General features: G+C 37.5%; 1 protein-coding gene across 1 annotated transcript in view; it reads right to left on the bottom strand.

Moving 5' to 3' along the window:
* The window catches only part of JAG2 (jagged canonical Notch ligand 2), a gene marked incomplete at its 5' end in the record, with an annotated part of 74,024 nt that overhangs the window by 12,885 nt on the left and 35,032 nt on the right, over nucleotides 1-26,107 (bottom strand). Inside the window, 15 exons of the mRNA XM_082485778.1 lie at nucleotides 503-530; nucleotides 1,516-1,632; nucleotides 2,576-2,689; nucleotides 3,071-3,184; nucleotides 4,877-4,990; nucleotides 5,582-5,746; nucleotides 6,053-6,203; nucleotides 8,522-8,695; nucleotides 8,967-9,013; nucleotides 9,574-9,687; nucleotides 10,260-10,373; nucleotides 11,187-11,300; nucleotides 13,674-13,793; nucleotides 14,178-14,308; nucleotides 25,263-25,323. Of these exons, the coding sequence (XP_082341904.1) occupies nucleotides 503-530; nucleotides 1,516-1,632; nucleotides 2,576-2,689; nucleotides 3,071-3,184; nucleotides 4,877-4,990; nucleotides 5,582-5,746; nucleotides 6,053-6,203; nucleotides 8,522-8,695; nucleotides 8,967-9,013; nucleotides 9,574-9,687; nucleotides 10,260-10,373; nucleotides 11,187-11,300; nucleotides 13,674-13,793; nucleotides 14,178-14,308; nucleotides 25,263-25,323 (1,678 nt within the window). The remainder of the gene's footprint in view (nucleotides 1-502; nucleotides 531-1,515; nucleotides 1,633-2,575; nucleotides 2,690-3,070; nucleotides 3,185-4,876; nucleotides 4,991-5,581; nucleotides 5,747-6,052; nucleotides 6,204-8,521; nucleotides 8,696-8,966; nucleotides 9,014-9,573; nucleotides 9,688-10,259; nucleotides 10,374-11,186; nucleotides 11,301-13,673; nucleotides 13,794-14,177; nucleotides 14,309-25,262; nucleotides 25,324-26,107) is intronic.

The following is a 26,107-nucleotide window of genomic DNA, read 5'->3' as shown; positions in this document are numbered from 1 at the left end:
TTTTTCCTCTTCAACCACAGATATCAACCTCTATTTAAAATACTCCCGTTGTATCTTCCAGAAAAATTAATATGGTTTTAAAAAAAACATTTATACATAGTATTTGATCAAACAGTACTTTTTGTATTATCTAAAATTATTTATTGTAAACTAACACATTTTCATTTCTCATTTTTTATTTTAAAACTCAATTGTAGATGCTTGAAATGTTATCAAGTCTGATTCATTTCATATCACAGTAATTTACTAGTCAGTTCTGGCACAAATAACCACACTGAAGTACTTTTATCTGTTCATATATGAATCAACTCAGGATTGTTTTGTGATTGTTTTTGCTGTCAAGGAATAAATAAGGAATGTCAAAAAATTATTTTAAGATTTTTACAGAGGCTGGCTTCAATTATTTTAGCTTAGAATTAGTTCTAATCTGAAACAGAAATCCATATTCCGGTGCTCACTTTTATTTTCACAATAGGGACAGAACTGGAGTCTGCATACTTACCATGGATGAGGGTTACAGTCATTGGTATCTAAAAAAAGAATAACACAGACTAGTGTAACTAGTAGCATATTTATTTTCTAATATATAATATTATCGTTCAAGAGACACTATATTTGATAAGGAAAGCAAAGAAAAATAATACAGAATTCAATGTTTTCTTCCACACTTGCAAAGAAAGTTCAATTAGACCCAACAAATCAATGAAATACCTTAAATTTTATGAATAGGCCGACAAATGCAAAATTTTACAACTTTGGTGTATTTTAATATATACCAACATCACAGACTGATGCGCATCATGATGGCAATATAACAGAAAAAAACAGGGTATCATTTAGATTGGTAGTGGATAATTCAACTAAACTCTAAAAACTTTCTAAAATATTACTACTACCTTGGCACTTCGTATGTATATGTGTGTTCTGGTGTCCTGTGCAACTAGCCAGATTTCTTAAACGAATCTTTCCCATTATAAATGGCTATGAATGACTCTATTAAATATTTGCACACATCAATACAATAGTAATTTCACAGTAGATTTAGAGTAAAAACAGAGCTCAAATTTAGATCCCCCCACATTATGCCTTGGAAAAAAACCCACATAAATCAAAGTTGCAGGCTTTACTCCACCTAACCAATTCACTATATTGGTATGTCAAAGCAGTTAACTGCAATCCCTCAGAGAAAATGATGGAATATACACTATTGCCTGCCTTTTTCATTATTAAAATTAGTATATCTGCCAGGATATATTTTTTTTTTGCTCTGTACATATTCCCCAAAATTATATTTCTGTAGAAGGCCAAAAGTCTTATTTTGGCAGAGATCAGTGGCAAAAAGAAGCATAACAAGTTCTTCATTCATTATTCGAGCATCATCTTCTTTACCTACCTCCCACCCTGAATGATTCAGATATTTTGGCACATGAAAACTGAAACAAAGCAAGTTTATAGAGAACAGATCTGTGCCAGACACTCCTAATATCCCAGGGGAAGAAAGGAGAAAAGCCTTACTCTGTGTGCATGTACGTCCTTCCCATCCTTCTTTGCAGATGCAAGAAAAGGAATCTCCACTGCCAACGCATGTTCCACCATTCATGCAAGGGTTTGGAATACAGCTGCTGTTTTTAGCTTTGAAAACAGAAGAGTTCTCTATTTAGCACAGAAAACCAAAAGTACATATCATCTGGATATGTCAATATCACAATCCTGAATAGCATTTAAGTCAACAGTGCAAGACTTAAAAGGTCAAAAGGCTCCCAAAATAGTTGTATTGCATGATAATCTCTCACCTACCTTCACTATCATCCCAATTCAATTGTTTGATTAAACCATGAAGTTTTATTAAAAAAAAAAAAAAGATTATCTACTTTTTCCCCATCTGTGTAAGCGTCCTTCAAATACTGCTAAATTCCTACTTTGGCAGTGAGTTACCCAGGTCATGAGGTATCCTTTATAACAAAATACTAGTATTTAAAGTTCAGGTTTTGATTAAATGCCACAATTGTATCTAAAAAGTAGAAAAACTATACTAAATTACCCTCATCCAGCTTCTTGGTCCTAATGCAAGTTTCCTATTCAGAAAAATGTACCATGGAGACTATAGTCAATCCCTGAAAAGATGAACAGCAGTTCCCTACAGCAGGCAGTAACCCTGCAAACCCCCTAGGAAGAACTGTTTAATTTCATTTTTCCTGAGGAAATATGCTCATATGCCTCTCGATCACAAACTTACTCACATCATGAACTTTCAAGCAAAGAGGGGGACTAAGTTCCCAAGAAAACCTTTACACAGGGTCTCTAAAGACTAATATAGAGTTCCAAATCTGCGTTAGAGAAGCTATGTAAAAGACCATGTAAGCAGCCTGTGGAGAACAGCTTCCTAAAAATCAATATCATGTCAGGTGAGTGGAAGAAATTACTCTAAACTTCAGTCACCAGCCAACTGGAACAGCTTTGAACTAGCCGGCTAGAAGAATGATGTGCCTATTTACTAAACAGTTATCATTTAAGTATTATTTAAACACTTCTCTACTACTTCTGTCTTTATTTGTAGATGATTTAAAAAGCTTACCAGTGTTGCAGGTACTTCCTATCCATTCTGGAGGACATGAACAGCGGAATGTGTCTCCATCATCATAGCACGTTCCACCATTGCTACAAGTATTTGCATCACATTGGTATTCACCTATACATCACAATAAAACAGTTAATTTCCATTGGTCTTGCTGAATTTTAAGACCAGGTACTTTTTAATCACAAAATTACTTTTAAAGAGACTTCATATTTAATGCAACAGTACAAGAAATGCATACTTCCACTTGCTCTATTACAGTAAAAAATGGAAAGAGTGGAATGTAAGAGCATCTCTTAAAACACTATTTCACTACATGAAGGAATACATTTTTTAAATGTTCCGTTTTGTTGCTGGGAAACTGGAAGAGCTAATGAAAATATGCCTATTATTTCACTGCAATTGTTTTATTTTAAATTTCAGGAACTCTAGTCTCATGAGAAGAAAGAAAACAAATCTTCGGGTAAACTAAAGATCAAAGTAAAGAACACTTACGTGAATGGCAAGTTTTGCCTTTCCAGTCATTCTTACACTCACAATAGAAGTCATTTACCAAATCAATGCATCGGCCACCGTTGTGACATGGGTTAGGAGAACAGTCATTGAAATCTAGAAAGAGAGTTATTCAAATTAGATGCTCTAGCCTAGCCAAAGCCATGAGAAAGTATAAAATACTTCTTTATAAAGGAAATAAATTGTGCACTATTTAGGAAGATAGCGTTCCTAATTGTTATGGGGTTACCTTTATAAGCAAGGAAAAAAACCTCTGATTTAATACAGAACAACATGAAGTATGAAAGGTTTTCTGACAGCTTAAGAGAGAAAGTATCATTCAGTATGGCTTCTAAGTAGAGCTTCAAAGTAGCTTCATTTTTCCAGGAAACAGCTGTATTCTGAACTTCAGAGAAAACTTTCTAGTAGGGATTCACAATGTCCTGAAAAGGAGCCGCAGCCCAGGACATCCACATGAGACAGTTAAGACTCCCTCTCCTGCTTTATGTCTCAAAATACAGAGCGTTAAAGCCCTTAGATGGCTTAACCATATATATACACACACATATATGTGTGTGTATATACACACATTAAACATGTACATACACATACATGAATTTCAGAGAAAATTCTTTTCACTTGAGAAAAATGTTTTACTAGGTAGAACATAATTATTCCAGGCTGAATTTCATCTTGACCACACAAAAAGCTCTTTTGACAGTGATAACTGCCCAAAACTTCTCAGTCTGTATTTCACATCTCAACTGGTGCATGTCCTGTAATAAGTCTCAGCAAGACTTTGCCATCACGTTTTAGAATGGGCTTCATTCAGAGTAGAAAAAGAATCAACTGCAGTTTCCTCTGAGATACCTTAACCATAGAATCATAGAATCAGTGAGGTTGGAAGGGACCTTTAAGATCATCAAGTCCAACCATTAACCTACCCTGATAAAAACACCACCACTCCTAAACCATGTCCCTAAGCACCTCATCTACCCTTTTCTTAAACACCTCCATGGATGGTGAATCCACCACCTCTCTGGGCAGCTTATTCCAATGTTTAATAACCCTTTCAGTGAAAAAATGCTTCCTAATATCCAATCTAAACCTGCCCTGACATAACTTGAACCCATTTCCTCTTGTCCTATCACTTGTCGAACCATGAACTGGCCTAGTACACTTCTTTGTCAATTAAGGCCCAATATGTCTCAAGCCAGGGCAGCAAGAGTAAAGGCCTGCTCCCATTGAACCCAGAATACAAACCACCTACTCATGATATTCATTGAATAGAAATTCAGGCTTCAGCAATTCTTTTCTTAATAAAGGAATGGGTATTAATTAATAAAATCCTTCAGTGAGGTGGAAGCACATTACAGCTTGCACTGGCTTAAAGCTAAAAAGCTTTTCAAGTTTGGAAACTACTGCATATGACTAGATTGGGTAAGGGACACGCTATCATGTACAGTAAATACTAAAAAGTATATATGCTTATAACAATAAAAGCAACATAATGAGCAGACCCCCTAACACAGTATATTCACTTTTGCCTCTCCTCCTGAGGGAAGAAAAAGTTATCTCCTCCTGAGATATATCCTGTAGCGTTACCAAAGAATCAGATTACAGTCCTGTTAAAGGAACTGAGCCTTTCAGAGCTGCTACTCAAAAGTCTTTCTGAAAATACTTTTGCAAACAACACTAGGAGACTGTAATTGTAGAACAGAGAAACTACACCGTTCTTATTAACCAAGCATTACTAACTGTTACATCAAAGCTGTAATATTTGACCCTGCAATGCTCAGCAGTACTCACTTGTGTCACACAATTCTCCTTCCCAGCCACTTGAGCAGAAACATCTAAATGAATCAACTTCATCAATGCACGTCCCGCCATTCTTGCAAGGTTTCCCAAGACAATCATTGATATCTATGACAAAAAGAGTCAACAATTATTGCTCAAGGCTGTCTTCACCTACCTAGAGGAGTGACCGACACTTGCATCTCTAGGAAAAGTTATACTCTGTTTGTACACACACAAGAACAGCTCAAACATCTATTTTCAAGCCTGGTAAGGTTTCTAGATCTATTCTCTCTCACGTAGCAAGTCAAACCAGAGCATTAAGTTTACTTGGGAAAAACATCCAGGTGTTCAAAAAATACCTGGAACAGCAATACGCATACTCCTAAGCTGTGCTGTGAATGTGTCTGTCCCTTCTTTATCATCCCCATGTTGGAGAAATCGATGGCTTCTTGTAAGACTGTACATAAAGGTAGTGGGTACAGACACATTCACATTGAAGTTGGACTAAAACCAGTTTTCTTTCACAGAGGAAGCGTGAACCCCTACAAAAATCACTGTTACCAGAAGAAACTGGATTTCAAACAGTACATCTGAAACAGTGCTCTATGCAGCTTTATTAAAATCTTAATGTTTTGTTTTACGTTGTAAAGATTCATAACAAAAAACTTGAAGGCAGTTTTAGAGCAACAAAATCATTCAGAAGAAAATCCTACTTACTTTCATGACAGTATACTCCAGTAAAACCTCTTTCACAGGCACAAGTAAAATTGCCTCCTGGCTGACTAATACACCGTCCATGAGGCCCACAAACATTAGACGAAATGAAACGGATTCCTTCTTGGGTAGCATTAGTGAAGACTTCTATTGTACAGCTGTCTATTACTAAGAACGAAAAGTTAAGATCAGACTAATAATATTCATCACCAATCATTTTTTTAGTTTTAATAAAGTTATCCAAAAATTAAAACTAATCACAATTTTAAAAGGTATGTTAACTGTAAGTTACTCTCTACCTCTTTATAAATAAGGACTGTTACAAGAATTTCTTCTCACTGCTTCTCTATTTCACAAAAGTCCAAGTACGTAAAATAAAAATGTTTCTGCATTATGCTATTTCCAGAAATACTACTTTTCTTTTTTAATCTACCACCAATACATTAAGACAAGTTTCTGGACAACAGAAGGTACCTTTACAAGAATTGTTCTTGCAGTGGTCCTTGAGATGAGAACAATTCTTTCCATCATAGTCATCAGGGCAGGCACAGTAATAATCTCCTCCCAGATCATAGCATTTAGCCCCATTCTGGCAAGGGTTAGGTTCACAGAAATCAATATCCATCTGTAAGAGAGACCATAGTTAGCAGCAGCTGCTTCATTTCCCAGGAGTAAGCAGCATTATCTGTGTTGCCAAAGATGCAGATGAAGCTAATTTACAGGGAACCTCAAGTTTTAAGGAAGGTTATGAATCATATATGCTGCATTCTATCCTGCAATACAGAGGAAAACTTCAGGTTACTTTAGTCAATCCTAACACAAAGCATTTCTGATACCGCTAAAAACATACTTCTTTGCAGGAGGCTGAGTAAGCACATTTGCAATAACTTAGTTAGCAAAGAACAAGCCATTAAGAAACATCTTACTGTGACTAATCTGGATCACTATAAGTCACTTCTCTGTCCTTCACACCCACATACTAAGTGCTATAATGCAAGTTAAATACCAGCGCACTTGTCAACTTTGTGTCTGCAAAACACTTAAAATACACAGAACCTTAAAAAAAAATTCTATGCTCTAGAGCAACTTCTCTTCCCATCTCAATTAACACAGAATTCATTAAAGAACCACATAGCTTGGAAGGGACCTCTAGAGGTCAGCTACTCCCACCCACCTGCTCAAAGTAGGTCTAGGTAGACCAAGCTGCTCCGGGCCTTATTCTTACAACTAGCACCATGCCAACCTACACACAGAAATACTAGGTATATTTTGAACACTACTCACTCTCCAATTCAAAAAAGTAAAATTTAAACCCAGCTTTCATAATACAACCATTAACACGGACAAATTGCTACAGCAAAGCAATTCTGCTTCTTCTACATCTTAGATAGTCACACAGTATCACTGATTGGCAATGCCCTAAATTGCCCTCAAAATCTACAAAGCAGCCCCAAAAGGGACATTGTTACATCACAGTATCTTTCCTCCAAACTGTCGTTAAGGATTCCTTTCCTCCCCTTCAAGTGAATTTTTCCTTCTTCACATCTCTCTTATGAGAAAGACAGCTTTCTCAACCTTACAGACATAAAATTAAGTCTGATAGTGGGTTTGCTCACTATTTTTAGTAGTTCTGTAGCTAAATAGGAGAAAAATTCAAAGCTAACCAAAACAGAAGGAACCTAAATGGTGTTAGGTATTTAATTCAGAGGAGCATGTACAATTCCAGCTGCAATAGAGAGATTTTCAGCAAGCTGTTTCATGCTCTCATATGGAACATTCAAAGCAAACTACAAAAAATAGTTAAGGTCTGAGAAAGATTCCCAGATCTCCTCTATCAGATGTCTCCATTTGTTTCCTTCCATTAGAGTATATTTCCCCTTCCCAATGCAAGTTCAGTAGCTGGTACTTTAGCATCTGGAATCAATGGTAGATATTTCCTGCAACACACAAGGCAAGCAGCCAACTCCCCCCTATTATTCAAACAGATTTGCTAAAACTTTAATTACACAGTATGGTATAAATCAGCCAAGAGTAAAGCACTCAAGCTATGATGCTTATGTAGAGATGGTATATGAGCTATTAGGTACTGTGCCACTTTTATTGAACTGGTCAGTATCTGCAACCCTTTTTAATTTTGTATAAGAGGAGAGCATTGTTTTGTTAACAATGCAAATAATACAGAATAAAATTACTTCAGCATTTAAGAGAGATCATGCTAATGTCCTCCACAAAAATTCTGGAGCAAATCCAACCAAATTCTAATCTAGTGCCTCCAGTAGATGCTTGCTATAACACTTCCATAAATTTGGCTATCAGCAAAAGCCAGAAAGTACATACTTAGGGCAATATAGTTTTTCATTGAAAAGTCTAATGTCCTCACTAGAAAGATGGATCTTCATTATCATAAAGTACTTTATTATCACTAGCACTTCAGTATTTCAGATCTGAATCCTTATTGAAGCACTAGAACTATATTTTCCTGAAATGTTTTCAAACAGAAAGTTCTGAGAGCGAATACTTGTGTATCTGCCTGCCTTCAATCCTACTACCAACAGCAGTAAGATTACTTAAAAGCTAGTTCAGCTATGTACTTCAGAGTTATTAGGATGAACACCTAAACCATTCTAGTTTAACAAAAGGAAACAGGTCCTGAAAATTGCAGAGGAAAGTTTCAAGCTTAAGGAATACTTGCAGCCTTAAATCATTTAGGAGAGCCAACACCTATGTGCAAAAACTTGTAGTATATCAGGCTGCAAATTCAAAAGTGCTACAGCTACTTTGACAGCACTGCACAACAAATTTGCTTATTCAGAGTGTCAAGTAACAGCTATGTCAGTCAGTAATGCTTTAGCCTTGGGTTACTTCCATTTAAACCCAGATATATGTTTCTTTCCAGAATTCAATCCATGAAAAGTATTGCAGTAATGTCACCACTGCTCTCACCTCACAAAAGACTCCTGAGAAGCCCTGTAAACACAGGCAACTGAATCCATTCACCAGGTCTTTGCAACGGCCTCCATTTTGGCATGGATTGCTTTCACACTCATTTGTTTCTGTCTCACAGTTTTTTCCTGTGAAACCACGAGGGCATAAGCAATGGTAACCATTCACTTCATCCTTCATAGAGGGGGGAAAAAAGCAAAAGTAGAAAGAATTGTTGTTCATAAAACTTGCACACAAAAATTCGAGCTATTTCTATATTCTGGATTTGTGAACAGCAGTAGCACCACAAAATTATTTTGTGAAATGGTGCAAGAGATTGCAAGTGCAACACTACACTTTTAACTTTTACCCTCGTTTAATCAACCTGTAATTGCAAACTACAGAATTTGTAACTAGCCAGAACAAGACTTATTTTCAACATAGCATGTAATATAACAAGAGTTACCTTACAAGTCCCTCCATGTTGACATTGTCCATGACAGTCATTAATATCTATGGATAAGATATGCAAGCATGAGAATTTATACCAGAACACTTATACTGGAAGACTAAGCTGTAAAGTACAGGTCTAGCATAAAAATGCAGAACAAATTATTTTCAGAAAGGATTTGTCTAGATGTTTCAATAGAAAACAAGGATGCTTGACGTCTTAAGAGATTCTTATTTTAAAAAATATGTAATAGAGAATTACATATTGCATATTTCTATTACAGTGTAATAGAAATCAAATGCTATCAGATAATTTTGTATCTAACATTTTAGCTAAAAAGTATTTTAAACTGAATCAGTACATGGTATCATTCAGAATCAGGGACGAGTGAGTAGGGAGGGATTTATTAGAGTTATGTAAGTGTACATCTAACATCATTTTAACACCAGTTACACCTCTAAATAAATTTTCAAACAGTATTTTCAATTTATATTGCTAGAATTTAGTAAAATATGACAACAGGTATTTTTTCTTGTACAAGTATGTATATTACCATTCATCATAAAACCTTTTTTAAAGAATAAAGCATCCTATGATCAACATGTATTAAAGAAATACTAACTGATATGACAATTTACTCCTGTCCATCCTGGAATGCAGTCACAGTAATATCCACCAATGAGATTTTTGCAAGAGTAAGCATTAACACAGGGTTTCCCCTCACACTCATTAGCATCTGTGAAAGAAGATAAAAGAAAGAAGAGAATAAAGGACAAACCCAGAAACAGATTACCACAGCACCAAGCAAAGTTCCCATGCAATCCAAGCGTCAGAAGCTTATATTACACATTGGTAGGGCACTAAAACCATTTACATACCACAGGTTTTTAATGCACACTTGTCTATAGTAGCACATGCATGTTATCTTACACTTCCCTTTGCCAAAACTCAAAAAGGTAATATGTTAGTCAGGACAAATCCCTTCCTTGCCTCCATAAGCTTATAGTCACTGTTCTGCCACCATGAAGGAGCTACCATCACCAATGCTGTATTTTGAAACAGAAAAGTTATTGGGCATTCTAGCAGAGCTATTATAAGTAAGCTTAAGTTGGGGCTTAAATAGCTACAGGTTCACTTGAAACTCCTGGCTTTAAGATCTACTAAAGAAGAACTAAGACACCAACAGTAACATACATCTTCAACGTTTTTTTTCAATAAAAATCATATCAGAAACACGCTTAACAGAGTTACTCATTATTTAGGAATAATCTCCAGTGGTCTTCAAAACTTTAGAAAGTAATTACTTACCAAGCTGACATGTTGCTCCAATCCACTGTTGTGGACATATACACTCAAATGCATTAACACCATCAATGCAGGTCCCTCCTTGAGCACAAGGGTTAGATGCACATTCATCAATATCTGGAAAGTCAAAGTATGCCTTTCATTATATGGTTTAAAAATTGGCTTAAACTGGGGGGTGTGAGTTAAAGTTATTTTGAGATGAAGGGGGAGAATGTACAAACAAATAAACTTAGGAACAGACTAACATTTCTAACCTAATTTTTGCTTGGGCTTTTCTCACATCTTTGGGATAGAAAATTTCAGAGTTCCTCTCTCCTCTATCTGCAAACAGCAAGGCAATTCAGTTAATCTGCCAACGATTAACACATTCACTAAAAGCCATGTTCCTGGATCATGAGACAAGTTTATCCAGTGTTTTTTTTGAGGACAGTTGCTGTTGAAAAACAGATAAAAATCCCGTGTTCCAAATCACGGGCAACATGCAAACCAGTTACATAGGTCCATAATACATTTCAACCACCTCTGTGTCTTCCAAGATTCAGCATTTAAGCAAGTAACCTACTCTTCCACTACTTTAATAAGGGGAGAACGTTTCATGTTTGCATTTATATCTCTTAAAATGAATCCATTCTATATTTTGCTTTAGACTGGCTAGAGTCAGAAATTATCTTACAAGCTCCGGCAAGAGAGCATTTCTTTGTATATGGTCCAGCTATGCTTTTGATAACCTGTAGATCTCGACCACATCAAATAGACACTGCTTGCTGCATAGAACCATTAATCTTTTCAGAGGCTCCCAACGTATAGCTGTTAAAAGACAGGCAAGGTAAAGACTACCACAAATTCCACACCCACAGAGCATGATTATCAAAGTAAGCTGTATCAACCCTTCCAACCCACCAGGTCAGTCATCAGTAAATGCATACCCACCAATAGCACATGTTGGTCCACTCCACCCTGATGGGCAGTGACATTTGAAGCCTGATGAAATTTCATGACAAATTCCACCATTAGCACAGGGATTAGATACACAAGCATGCTCCGCTGGGAAGAAAGAGGGAAAGAAATTCTTGCTAAATACTCTTCCAATATCAATTAAGGAAAACTTACATGGCTAGAAATTACATTCTAATTAAAGTGACCAAGACCATGTGCAGTAGAGAGTTACATAAGTTTGGAGCCTCCCTCTCCCAGCTGCAGAGAGTAAGATTCCCAGTAGAAGACTGAACCAGGATTTTACTGAAGGTGCATCATCCTTCATATCTACTGACTAGAAAGCCCAAAGGCAGACAAGTCACTAATATCTCAATATCCTGAGAGCTAGAGAAGTTCCCCATTGATCTACTGCTTCCAGCCATGCACTTCCACCTCTGGAGCGCTCCAGCACTTTTTTTTTTCCTTTCAGTGATACAAAACAGATACGCCGTGTGCAGGGGTAGTAGTAGTCTAAGTATCAAAGGTCTGTTTAGCTTCATTCTAGTTCTGTTCCTCGGAAACAGTAAAGTATAGAGCTACTTGCAATTATAGGCAGTACTGCTTGTTGTCGCTCCATGTATGGCTGTAACACTTGCAGAAGCTGCACTATGCAACAATCAAGTTGAGGAGAGACAAACTGTATGCCATCACTTTTGAATATTTTCCCCTCTCAGAAGCCAAGGAAGCTTTTGGAAAGAAGAAAACAATCCCCTTGCTAGGTAAGGCTTTCTAATTGCTGCTAGCATTTATATTTTGGAATCTTTCTTTCAGGGATGTTATCTAATTTGCAAACTGAATTTACATTTTCTAGGATGTTAGATGCTAGTACCTACAGCAGCTCAAATACTGATTATTAGCAGTAGCTTAGTATAAGACTCATCAAATGTATGGCTCCCTTTATCACTGCCTCCTCATCTGGAGAGCCAAGGTACTTCCCCACAACTTTCAGGGCAAGCTAAGATAAGATTTCATCCATTTCAGCCAAAATTTTGCATCACATTCTACCAGCTGAAGAAAAATTCAAGTTTTAATAGTATCATTAATACCACACAGCACTTTTCAGAAGTTCAAAGAAGATCTACATCGTGATAAATGGGAAAACCTTCTGCTGATAATAGTTCAGTGAACTTAAGGCCAAATAGTTGAGTTAAAGAAAAAAAAATGGTTCTTTCCATCAACACTTTTAACTATATCAAGGAACAGCAAAATTCAAAGTGAGAAGACTGGGAGTATCACATTTAAAACCAGGATTTAAAAACCCATCATGGCAAAGAAACTCATGGCAGGACACCGAACTGAATACTACAGGTGAATAAGTTGAACCAAAAGTTTTCCTTTTTTTCCAAACATCACATCTTTAAAGCAAAATAGGGAAAAAAAAATAGAAACTGCGCACTTGCCCCTTTATCTCCAGGGCCAGAAAAATCAGGAAAAGTCTCCAAATATCAAAATAGTTTCCAGTACATGAAAATTTTGGTCTTTGTGTAATACATACACAGATATATATATATATATATATATATAAAAAGCAATATGCTATCTTTGTAGTGCGGTTGATACAGGAAGCAGTTTTTCATGCTGGATAGACACAGATCTGTTAAACTCTAGTCAAGAAAGCATACTTCATCAGAAATATGGTTTAAAGTCTTTCCTCCATTTTGCCAATGGGAACAAGGAATACACTTAACTTTTCATTCAGACTGCTCAAGATGAATCTGTAGGAGGGCTTGAACACATTTCCATAGTAGTTAACATCTGTGTCATTAATCCAAATCCATTAAGAATCCAATATTAAAAAAAGATTCTAAAAATCAAGTTTCAGTTGATCAAAATGGGTAGTCAACACATTCAGGCAGCTAAAAATTGGACCAAAAGCCCTACACCACAGTTAAAACTGAAGTGTCCATCACTACTACCTTCCTTAGTCACCAGGTTGTACAAGATGCATGTTTGTAAACAAGCCAGAAGACAAGAAAATGTGTAGCAGAGAGAAAGGTAACAAAGAAAGGCTGCATTTCCATGACACTATAGTCCAATTACATGCTTAGATTAAGGAACTGAAGAAGTAGCCAAAGGGAAGAAATATTCTCAGTCCTCCAAGGGAAACCGTTGCAACTTTGTCTTCAGTGTTTTTTTGAATAGCCAACCTAAGGCCCTAGACAAGACAGACAGAGCTGGCATATCCCCACTACCACACAAAGTAACAATCAAGTTTAAAAGACAAATTTCATGCCATCACTATTCAAACTCCCCCTTCTCAGAAACCAAGCTAGCTTTTGGAAGGAGAAATCAGCCCCTCCACCCTACCCCCTAGCCCCCCCCCCCCCCCCTTCAAAATAAAAGGAACAATAAGCATACAAAAATGCCACCTGGCTAACTACAATGTAGCCATGCCTAAAAAAGTTTCAGATTTCTGAAGATACATGCAATATGCATAAGTACCAATTTCGCAGTTCTTTCCAGAGTAGCCATCTGGGCAAGCACAGCGATATTCATCTGGTTCAGTATTCATACAGGTTCCACCGTTCAGGCAGGGATGGTGATTTCCACAGTAATTCAGATCTGGACAGAGAAAAATGTCAATCCACAGGGAATGTAAATCTCACCATTTTAATCCCTAGTCAGACATACAGATGCCTTTCTAGCTTGAATGTTATTCACCCACATCATCCCTGTATTCTATTAGCCAGCCTGTCATCTCATTATTATCCCAGAACAGGTTAGTATGAACAAGAGACAACTGCATGAGTTAGAAAAGTCGGGACCATTCCAAGCCTTCTGCCTTAAAACTTCCTATACTTACAATGTTTAGGCACCATATGCCATAAAAAGAATTAGGCACAGAAATACTCAGGTAGTTGCACACAAGCAGGAAAAAAGTGGTTAATGAGTTATCAGTTAATCATGCAACTTTACTTATTTTTCCTGTACATTAATGTTAAGTACCTTTGTTACAGAGCAGGCCACCCCAGTTGGTTTCGCAATTACACTGCCATGGTTCATTACAGCTCCCATGAGCACAGCCTGGGTAGCGGACACACTCATCACAGAACTGTCCTTGCCAACCATAATGACACCTAAGATGTAAGTTCACATGTTAAAAGTTAGCAACATGATGCTTAATTACCAGCATTACAGGTATTTAGAACACTACACTTACCATTCTCAAGAACAAGGTCAACTGTTCAATGTACAGACAGCAAAACTTTATTTTTCCTGTTTACAAGGGACATACTAGTTCTGTTGAACATCTTTACTGGAACTCATCTTGCTCAACTGTATTACGCACCCAGGCAACAAAAACCACCAAGCACTATGTCTAATGAGAACTGCACATAAATTAGTTGTTCTTTCACAAGAAGTCCCATCTTCACATAATCATCTCACACTAGGATAAAAATTGTGATTGGTATAAAAAAGCTGAAATTACTTTTCAAAAGGAGATTGCTGGCTTACTGCATCAAGCACCATAGCATTTTTCTCTCCATGAAGATAGCTTTCAAGATACTAGCTAGTTTGTTCTGGAGTGCTACAGTCTTGAAAGACCAGAGACGCAGCTATCTTGTCAATTTTCTCAGGACTTAGTTTCTATAGAGAACCCTTTCTACAGATTTATTCTATTACATCCTCTGCGTTCTCTAGTGACATTATGAAAAGGATGCTCTTTGGAGAAGCGAGGAGCGAGAACAGAAACAAAACCCATCAATAATTCATTTGTTTTAAACAGAGTTGAAATTTTTTCACAAGATTTCTTCAGAGCCCAGTATCTATGTTCTCTATAACAGAATTCTGCTAACAAAAGCAACTGTTTATGCTACAGGAAAAGCGTTAAAATCTGAACTTCAAAAAAAGAAAAGGACATAGGCTACTGCTTTTTTTTAACTTATATTTCACACACATTTTAATCCAAGAGAAATAGTAAGCTTGCTCTTTTGGGCCAAAAGAAAACATTCTGTCTGTTATTTTAAGAATATTTCTTATAAACAGTTTGAGAGCCATACTAGCAAAGAGACCCATAAAAACACAGTGAATGGGAGTGGGGCGCACACATGCCAGTGAAGCCCTAAAGCCTAGAGGAAAAATGCATTAGAAAGGAAATGGTACTTTTTTTTTTTTAGATTTAATACCACCATTCTGTTATCAACGTGCTTTGAATAACACAAAAGAAAAGAAAGTAAATTCTTAAGTCTTTGGGGTGTAGCGAGAGAAGACAAGGAAAAGAAGTATAAACGAGAAGTCTTGGCTCCTTGTGGATCAACCCACTTCCACCATTTCAGTAAACTGTATCAATCCCTACAGGAACGGAACAGGTTATGCTGACACCTTATTTAAATTTCTACTACTTACACAGGCAGAAGAAATCTAGATGCAGATCCTTGCAAGACTTTTTTTTTTATATAAAGTTCTAGAACTACTTTGAGTTCTTAGCCGCAGTACCTGCTCCTCATTCAAAACCTCACAATTGTGGGCTCCCTAAGTAGAGCCTCAGCTGTGTACCAGTCCAGAGGCTTCCAATCACTCATTTACGCAAGGCTGTCAAAAGCCTGGAGAACATACATATTTCAGAAGCAGTTTTCTTTTGCTGTATTAGCAGTAAGAGGAAACAAACACTGCTCCTGCTAAATTTGATCTCTTCCTTCCTCCTCAAGGACAGAAAAATCTTTTCAGGGGCTGGTAATAAACAATAAAAAAGCACTGTAACTCACTTTACTGGCCCCAACCCAAATCTTCATCCATGCCAAACCTGGCACTACTGCCAGTGATTCACCATGACTATCCTAGCCAACTCCCCACCCACATATAACAAGTGTTTTCAAGGGGTGAAAGTCTGCATCACAAAGCAAATAGTCACAGTAACTCAATTTGTTTTGCATACCCAATGGATAACAGGTTTCTTTGTTTAACACTGCATTGGTGATTAAGAGTGCAAAGAAAAATACAGCCACCTTCTTAGAACTTGAAGACATCTTAAGCACCTACTTGAGTTTGTAGGTATTCTTGACTACATTAAAATTAGTTCAGCAGAAAAGGGTTGCTACTTTTTCCATGATATTCACCACAGTCAAAGTTTAATAGCAAAGTTACCGTCAAGCCCGAAGGAAAATAATTTCTAGAGGCTAAAATCAGTCCAAAGGAACACAGTGTTTACAAGTCAAAAGGTTACTATGTGGTAAGCTGATCAGCCTTTAGTTTACAAGGAAGAGTAAATTAGGATTTCCTCTTGAACAGGAAGTCTGGTCGCATCCTACATTAGCAGGTGGTAGAGCAGCTTTAATTCCACTTCCTTCTAAAGATAATGTTTACACAGATCTCAGCTCACCCCTAGAGCTAGATGTGATCAATAAAGTGAAATCAATTCAGAAATGGGCATGTTGTCACTTGAGAGAAATACCAAGCCACAAAACAAAGATGAAAAAAGGTTAATGATCCACTAGAAGCAGCCCAAAAAGTACAGACATAAAAGCAACTTCACCTATATAAAAAACCCCCCAAACGGGATTCGTTTTCAAGTAACAACCACTTCTTTTAAAGCCAAAAGAAAACTGCTACTGCAGTTAATGATGGGCTGAAGTTACTTCTTCCCTGCCCCTCCAGTTGAGGATAATTTATTGGAAGCTTCAACAATTCTAAGTTTTTCACATCTGAATAAATAAAACCAAACAAATTTAGAGAAATCATAAGGATTCCCATTGTTCAACAGACAAAGAAAATTCTTATTGAAATCAAGATTCTACTTCCTTTGTCCTTCCCCTGTGCTGACTTCATCGGCTTTAACTTGTCTTTACAACCAAACGCACGCAAAATAATCAGAGACGGCTTAATCTTAGCTCTTGCTGGGTTATTAGCAGTACAAAAGAAGCTACCATAAATAGACTGTTACAGTTTAGTAACTTCCTGATGGAAGGTTGAAGTACAGGCATCTGCTCCCAGACCAAAGCGTCCCTTCAGGTCCGGATTAACAGAGAGAGTGCAATAGGAATAGAAGAACAATTGCTAGTTATCTTTAAGAACTTGCCGAAGAGATCCTGATAATTCTACAGACATGCTTCACAGCTTCCATTTTCCTTAGATGGCAGTCTGGTGGCAATAGAAAATGAGAAGTTAAATACAAGGCTGGAGGAAGGGGAGGTGGCAAGAGTTAACATTAGCAAAGCTTCTAGATAACATTTCAGTCTTGAGATTAGAGAAACTGCATCTGTGCAGGAAAAATACTGTTGTCATTGACAAGCAAAGCCACAATAATTCAACTCACAGTGTACACTGGGTTGCAATAAGCAAGTGGGGCTTCAAACAGCTAAATTCCAGGATAAGGAGGAAAGACCTTCAACAGTAAATCTCAATGTGTTTAAAGTAGTAAATTTAGCACCAAAGAATCCTACAGAAGCACCCATCATTCTGCACAGTTCAAAGATACCTAATGCACTCAGAGGCAGGAACAGGGGGGAAGTGGGGAAAGGAGAAAGAAATAGAAGATTTAGGTCTTTTGCTTTCTCTGAGACTATTAAAAAAAGTTAAACTGGTCAAGTTCAATAAAACAGAGATTTTTCTACAGGACTATGCTTTCCTTGTGTTCTTCTGAAAGAACTGTAATTAAGGAAAGGGCTGATACTGGTCTTCATGTTCCCCTGAGGATGTTTGTGTTATAATTATTTAGTGAAAGCTAGGCTTAAATTGAGCATTTCCAAATCAGATAGCACAAGGTATTCAGAAGATCCCATGCTGCTATATATAAACAGATACATTATTTGTGAGGATAAGGCCCTGAGCAACCTGGTGTAACTAGACCTCCTTTGGGCAGGAGGTGGGACTCAAAACTCCATGATTTTATGATAAATCCTACAATGGCAGTTATGCAAGTGGTGTGGAAAGGCATAGACATGTACCCAAATCCTGATGGTCTGTAAACCATGGTCCCTCAGCACCTTCCATGATTAACTCCTGCTTATCCAAAGGGAAGATGCCTGTTGCATACCAAAAAGTTAGGGTGCTCTCCACAGTCAGTAGTAACTCAGCTGTTTTGTACTGTCTTCACACATAGTTTATAGTCCTGGTCCAATCACTTCTGGGGAGTCGAGAGTCCTGAACTTTCTCTGCAGAAAGTTCACCTGAGAAACTTCATATCGCAGGTCTCATCCAATCACTAATCTACTCTGGTTAACCTTATGAAAAAGTTTGCAATACTTAAGAATGAGAGGATACCTAAATAAATTCTGTTCTACACCTAGCTACACAGCTTTGTCAGCACTTAACGCACAAGTACACCTAAATTATCAATGTGAAAGAAATCAAAACCAAATTTTTCTCAAGTGTAGGTCCAATATACAGGGCCTAAAAATAAATTGAAAAAATCCTAGAAATGATATAGGCAATGTGGTATAAGCCTTTAATTACCATAGGTTACACCTTACTCATATCTTGCACATCCTGCAAAAGCTGAAGTGAGAATCATCATGCCATATTTACACATCATTTTTTAAGCAGGCTTTTTGGAGAGAGCTTCTTCCACTCATATTTCAATTGGAAGCCGTGGCCAAAACACTCAACACAGGAAAGTTGAGCAAAACAGTGACATTAAGAGCAGAAGTAAAATGCATCATTCAGGGGCGGGGGAGAAATAACCCTCTTAAATGGAAAACCACTAAATTTTCTAATGACGCGAACAGGATGGTGTTGCATAGGCCAGAACAATAGCTTTATATTAGTTATTCACTTAAAATAACTATAAGAAAATCTGTTTAATCTTTTAAGAGATTAATTGTTGCATAGCAGGCAGCAATATGGTCTAGCTGTTAGGAGATCCTATGACTCTGAGCATCCAGATTCAATGTTATAGCTAATATGGTACTCACTAAGGATTTGTTACAGAAGCGCGTTCTCCACTTTCCTACCCTTGAAATAGGCATGATGGTTTAGTGAATAGGGAAGAAGATGCTCATTAATCAACTCAAATAATTTAATTACCTGAAAGCTTGTTGTCTTTTCCTCTCACCCCCATCATTTTTATTAGACCAAAAGATACAGACCTTCCCCTACAAACTTGTTTCTCCTCTGACAAAGGAAGTCAATGAAAGCTAACATTCTCACTCCAGTACTTTATTTAGAGTTTTGTGAAGGAGTTGATAGAGGGGATGGTTAAAAATTGTTTACCCAGAACACGTGGGGAAAGGTTGCTCAGTTAACTTGCAGTAAGTGGCTCTAAGGCCATGTCTATATTTGCATTAGTTCACACCAGTAGCATGCTTTAAGTGAACTGCCTGATTGTTCCTGTTGGTGTGTTGGTTCATATCACAGAGCTGTTTTGGAACAAGGGAATTGGACTCCTTTTAGATTAAACTAAGGTAACATAAAACAATGTATGCAAGGAGCACTCCTAATGCGTTATAGCTGCAAACAGCTTGTCCACAAGAACAGAATTAGTCTAAAATTTAAAAAAATGAAGTGTTTTTAGTATGGATATTGGGTTCTCAACACGGCTTTGATCTACTGTTCCAATTTGTCTGCACTACCTACTATTGTAGACACAGGTTAAAGTACTACATGTTTTTACTTCCTGTGCACCTGCTCCCATTCTCCTGGAAGCAGCATCCAACTTTAGTATAAATTCTGTGTCTTTCTACCCACTAACCATCCAAAGAAGTGAGTGCAGAGTGTGCCTCACCTCCCCGACCAATAAAGAAACAAATAACGGGATTCTTTGTTGTCTAACTTAATATGTCTACTTGTTAAATACTTGCCAACAATCCCAGGAAGCTTACCACTAGGACACAGAAAACCCCTACCATAATAAAGGCATACTGGTTATGACAACAGGCAAGAGAATTTAGATGATGAGACGCAGCAATTGTAAAAATTTTCCAAGTTATTTGAAACTTGAAGCTCAGATGCAATACATTGCACCAAAGAGAAGAGAGAAGAGATCGAGGTAGGGGAACCAAGTGCATTCCTGCAGGGCCAAACAATTACCCTACATTCTTTAGGAACCATAGCTAGGCCAAGTTGCAGGAATTGATAAAGTCAGAGGCCACAGCAGCTAGCACACTGCTCAAACAAGACTCTCTAGTTTACTGTTCAGAGCAGGTTATGAGGTTTCTCCAAATTACAGAGTTTGAGATTCCTCATACTTCCATTCTGGAACAGTTGCAGAAGGAAGCCATATCATTCAGAACTGCTCTTGACAAGTCCTGCTTAGCCAGCAACTCATCTGTGAACAATTTCTCACGTGTTTAGAAATGATATACCTGTTTCAGTGTTCTTTTGAGATTTCTATCTGATCTAACTAGTATGGAAGTTCCCTATCTCTTAGTTTCTCCTCATTTTTAGAAGCTAGCATTGAATTTCCTTCTTTCTTTCAGTCCTCTAAGATCTTTTGTTAGTCCTCTACAGTCTTTCAATAACAACCTGCTTTGAGATGCCTCACCAGATCTCCTTGTACCCAAGAATGAGTTTACAATCCAGCTGCCTTTTTTTTTTTTTTTAAAGTTTAGGCAGAGTTCCCAAATGGGAGGATAACATGGTTAACATCAACAACTGTCATGAAAACATAAGCAAGAGATTAGTGATATTGGTAGGCCTCCTACTGAAAAGGATAGGAAGACTATGCAAGCCTTTAACATTTAACAAAGGTTCTCTAGAACACTATTACACCCCCAACACTCCAGGTAGCTGTAGCTCATTTTGCAACTCAGGCTTTTATTCCTGCATCTCTGTAAAGAAAGTATTGAATAATGGCTGATTACGTTCTAGCCCTTATAGTGACAGATTAAGGGAGCAAAACCACTCGGGAGAGGCATACAGCACCTGCAGGCACTGCTGAACTCAAAAAAAAAAAAAAAAAAAAAAAAAAAAATTTAAAAAATCAGCCTCACAAGCAGGGCTGAAATCAAATACAAGGACTCCAAAAGACATAGCACTGGAAAAGAAGTTTGAGAAACCTGTTTCAACAGGACAAACATAAGACATGATTAAATAACAAAGTGACCAACACTGTAGAACCAAAATTTGTCATATGTAGTTCAAACGTAATTTTAGAGTAAAACAGTTCAAAGTACACAGATTATACAATTAATTTCCTTAAGAAGTTTAAAAATCTGTATGCTTGCTTTGTTCACCTTGCACAAATTCACATTAAAGTATTATTAACAATCCCATTTCTAATTCATTTCAGCTCACCTACACATTCTAACAAAAATTTTTGTATCATAATTGTGTGAAGTAAGACTTGCATTTCCTAGGACATAACCTAGGTCCTACCATAGGTCCAGAAGCTGAACACAAGCTGAGTAGTATTAGGGTTTGGCCCCTTTTGTTTTGCTTTGAAAGAGAAATTCAAACATTCAAAGGCAACAAGAGAAGTAGAAAGACTTCTGAAAATACCATCATCCTGGCAGGAATATGACAACATAGTCCAAATAGGAGGCATATCTGGACTTCTGCCAAACCCATACCACTCTGGATCACAAAGTGAAAGTGAAGCCATTAAGCCTACAGACAATTTATAAGTGGTGTACCAAACATACTCAAGTCAGCAGTTTTAATCAAGGAAGGAGACCGTCACTTGTAGTTTCTCTATATTCATGTTGATATTTTCATAAGGTGATTGAGCCTAAGCCAGTTATAAGCCATTAGATCAAACTTCATTCGTCTCCAGACAGTTTAATTGAATTTAACAAAATACTTCAAATGATGCAAAAACATACAAAAAAGCACCAATCATCATGGCTTGGCAGTGTTGCTTCTTTGACAATCCTTTCTACTACTCTGGGCTGGTGAAGTCAATCAGTAAGACCACTTGGTCTGCCACTGCAGGCTAAAGAAAAAAAGAAATTACAGCAGCCAAATACTTTGAGTCTAGATATGGAGTTCAACAAGGCTAAGTGCAAGGTCTTACATATTTGAACTGCCTCCACAATGACAAAAACCTATCACCTAGACCCAGCCATACCACAAAATCTTTTCTGACATCAGGTTACCCCCTACTTATTTTCCATTTCTTCAGTGAAAGCTCAACAAAAGAAACAGCAAACGTCACAGCACTAACTTCCTCAAAACAAGGGGTACATCATGAACTTGCCCAACAAGTACGGTTACCGCTAATGGCATATCCTTTATTAACAGTCTGCAGTCATTTAGCTACTTTTAAGATTTGTTTTAGTATAACATTTAATCCAAGAACAGCTCTAAATTACTTTGGAACATCAAAGCATGGAGGGTAGATCCTTGCTATGAGAGTTAGGCTGAAGCCTCAGAGCCATTGCTTAAGTTACCTGCATGTTCATGCAAGTTGAAGTTGGAAACAGTTTTCCAACTTTTCTATTTATAAACGCCACTGCAGATTTTGGCAATCAAGTAGCTATTGGCACCAGTAGATTTCCATACATCTCACACCCATGTTTTTCTCACATTTTCATTTTCTTTCTGAATTAAAAAAAGGACATTGTTTTCACCTGTTAAATGACACTGGCAACTGTCCAAAAACCAGGATGAAGGAATCTAGATTATAATTCAATAGCACCAAACATAGCAGTTTCTTTTAAACAACAGCTTCCTTTGTACTGCTGAAGATAAAGGTCACGTCTGCAAGCCCTGCTTATTTTTAGTTCAGCATCGTTTTTCTACTGAAAGTTATTACCCATTTGGGTTAAAAGCAACATTTCTAATGTAGCCTAATAACCACTATAGAATACAAGCTTAAAGATATCGGTGTGAACAAGCTCAAGCTACTAAATCACATTTAAAGAGGTAGCTGAGAACCTTCTGCAATACTGGAAATAGAGTGTCCATACATAGAAAGGCCATTGTTTTCCTTCTATGGGCTGACTACAGATCTGTCAATTCAGCGGACAGGCATTAAGAAACAACGCAAGTGGCATACAACCCATCTGAAACATTAAGTCCCTCATTCCTTCCCCCAGTACCTTCTTTCAGATGAGAGAATCCATCCAATAAAACAGTAAGATTTTGATCAGAGTCCTTCAGCAGACTCAGTGTTATTTTTGTGAGCTTTATTTAGCTGGGCAGGTTAGAAGAGGGCACCTAGACTTACAACATTAGATGCTTCTTCACATCAGTGACATGCAGTAAGGAAAGGCTTTGCTTGTATGAGACTACCTATTGACAGAGGTAAAAGGTACCATAGCCACCCCACCCCCTGTCTTGAAGGGTTTTGTATTCCCTTCAAAGCTTCCGCCTCCTCTCCAACTTCTGTCTTCCCAGATACAGCTCGTATCACAGAGAAATGAAAGCTAAAAAGGAAACTGCACCAGCCCCTCTCTCCCCCTCAAAAAAGGGTACTGTTACACATTTGCTTAAGCCTGTTGCTTTTTCACCTTTATTCAAATGCTCCTTGAGTTCGAAAAGCAAACATTCACAGGCTCCTAGGATGCTCCTTTGATACCTACAGGACTCCAGAAACCCTTACACAAATCAAAATTCATTAGAGTAGGTTCTCAAGGGGAAAAACGTGTTCTTGGAAGGCTTGAGGAGTAATTCTTACTCAGGCAGAAGTGATACTGGCTCAGCTCTCAACCACAATCTCTACTTGTAACCTAAAAAGATCACCAACAGCAGTAGGAGCACACAATACTTGAAATCACAAGCAAAATGTTTAATGATAAGAAGAGATCCTAAATAACATTAATAGAAATATTCTTTCTTACAAAAAGGAAGCCATGGTTTAAACGCCTGCCTTAAAAGAAAATAAAAAGCTTTTAAGGGAGGTTTTATAGCCCTTCAAAAGTGAAAATGCACACGCAGCGAAACACCGCACTTCATATACTGGAATTTACAGTTTTCAGTCAGATTTGAGAGCTATCAACACAGCAAATCTTCTAGAAATCAGCAGCATCTGATGGAAGTTTCAGGGCAGTAAGGAACCACTCTGTGGTGCAATGATTTAGGACTTTGTTATCTGCCATACTCCACTGTCAGAAACTTCACGCTCTTCAACAGGATGGGAATCGTTTGCATGTCAGCTGCCACAGCTCAAAAACTGGCACTTCAACCCCAGCTTAGCTCTAAGCCCAGCAAAGTTCAGCAACCTGCATCCATGATGGTTGTAGTAGTTACCAGTAGGAGGATGAAACACAATTGCCTTAAACTGTCACAGCTTGCCACAAATGGTTATTTGTCAGCTCTCGGGGGTTCTGGCAGTCAGTTCAGTTTCACATCATTCCAAGCAAGCACATTCAATACAGCTTACAAAGGAACCACTGCACAAATCTTACAATGACACGTACAACTCTGACCACAAATAAACTAAACAACTTACACAGGATCCCAAACTTACAAGTAGGCCTGTCCCATTTCTTCAACAGCCAGTGTAAAAATAACACTCATTTCCCCTTGACCTACTGCATTGGATGCCTGAACTTTTACAAGGAAACAATCAACTCCTCTTACTACCACAAAGGCTATTTAGGCTTCATCACAAAGCTGAGGGAACATTTCAGGCTCTGTTCTCTTAGATTTAGAGACCAAAAAACATTCACTTGGGGTAGAAAGTTTAGGTTGGCGTTACTACTGTTATCTCCATTAACTACCAACAAAACCTTTTTTTTCTTGGGAAAGCTGAGTTTACTGTATTTTGGTGATCAAATACATATATTGAGGGTTCTAGCACTGTGAACATTTCCTAGTTGTAACAGTCCTAAGAGCAAGTTTCCCTTTTTATTTGAAGGGAACAGATAGTACACAGAAATCAAAGCTCCTGAGAATTTTGAAAAGAAAGAAAAAAGATTATTCTCATTTCATAAAGGCATAGTTTTGGATTAGATGAAGTAAGTCTGCTCAGTCCTATACACACAAAAAAATAGACTAGGACTACAAACCAGCATGAAGTATATGCAGTTCTTACACACGTGAAATCTACTTCAGATCTATTTCCATCCATACAATTGTATGTATTTCCATCTATAAAATCATACAGATTTTTTTTTCCCATTTTAGAGTAGACTTTTAAAAGGTAGCAACATACACAGAAAATACCAGAAAGATCAGCACTCAAAAAAAAGATACTCAAGCATGCAGACTTACTTGCATTCCCCAGGTGTACTGCAACCCCCATGGAGCAAATTACATCCTTGTTTACATACAGCTGTAAATAGAAAAAAGTTTGGGCATCAGTCTGGGCATCTAAGCAATCCATTAGTACAGCAGCAGCCTGGAACTGTTCAGCTAGGGCTTCTGTCATTTAGCCTATTTGTGGCTTGTGCAAAGCAGACTGTCTTTCACCATCTTCGAAGAGTTGTTGCTTCCAGCTAGCTATTTCACAAAACACAACCCCATTACAGCTGTTTGAAAAATAACTTAAGGTAACTCCTTGAAAAAGCTGCTACCAACTAGGTTCACAGCAGGAGTGTCAGCACTGAAACATTTATCAAATACAGTTTTTTTTTTTAAACCTGGTATTAGACCGGTATTATGCTGGAAATCGCAAACTTCAAAACATACATATGACCTTGAGTAAGCCCTAAAAACGATCTCCCCTCTGATTAACAGGCTTTTTACTGAAAAGGAACAGAAAACAAAAACAAGCCACCCTCAACAGAAAGAAGAGTATGTAAAGTAATTTTATCACTAGTTACTCACGGAGACTGAAGGCAAAATGCAAAGAGATCTGATTGAGTGGAACATTAAAGAGGAAGACTACACTTGAATTTCTGTTCACATTAAGAGCTATCAAAAAGCTTTCAGCTCTGCATACATTATACTTAAAACTTTTTCATTTGTGAAAATAGTGTTACAAGGGCATTTTTACAGGATTAATGTCTACAGTATTACTGATATCACTGTTCAATAAAATCTTACATTAACAGAAGCAATTTATCATTTTCCTTTGAAGTAACACCACCATCAAATAAAGTCAATTAGTAAAAAGA

Source organism: Vanellus vanellus, assembly GCF_965231255.1.
Source record: "Vanellus vanellus genome assembly, chromosome: 6".
Taxonomy (NCBI): domain Eukaryota; kingdom Metazoa; phylum Chordata; class Aves; order Charadriiformes; family Charadriidae; genus Vanellus; species Vanellus vanellus.
Note: the sequence above shows the minus strand (reverse complement) of the source record. Positions and strands in the feature narration are given on the sequence as shown.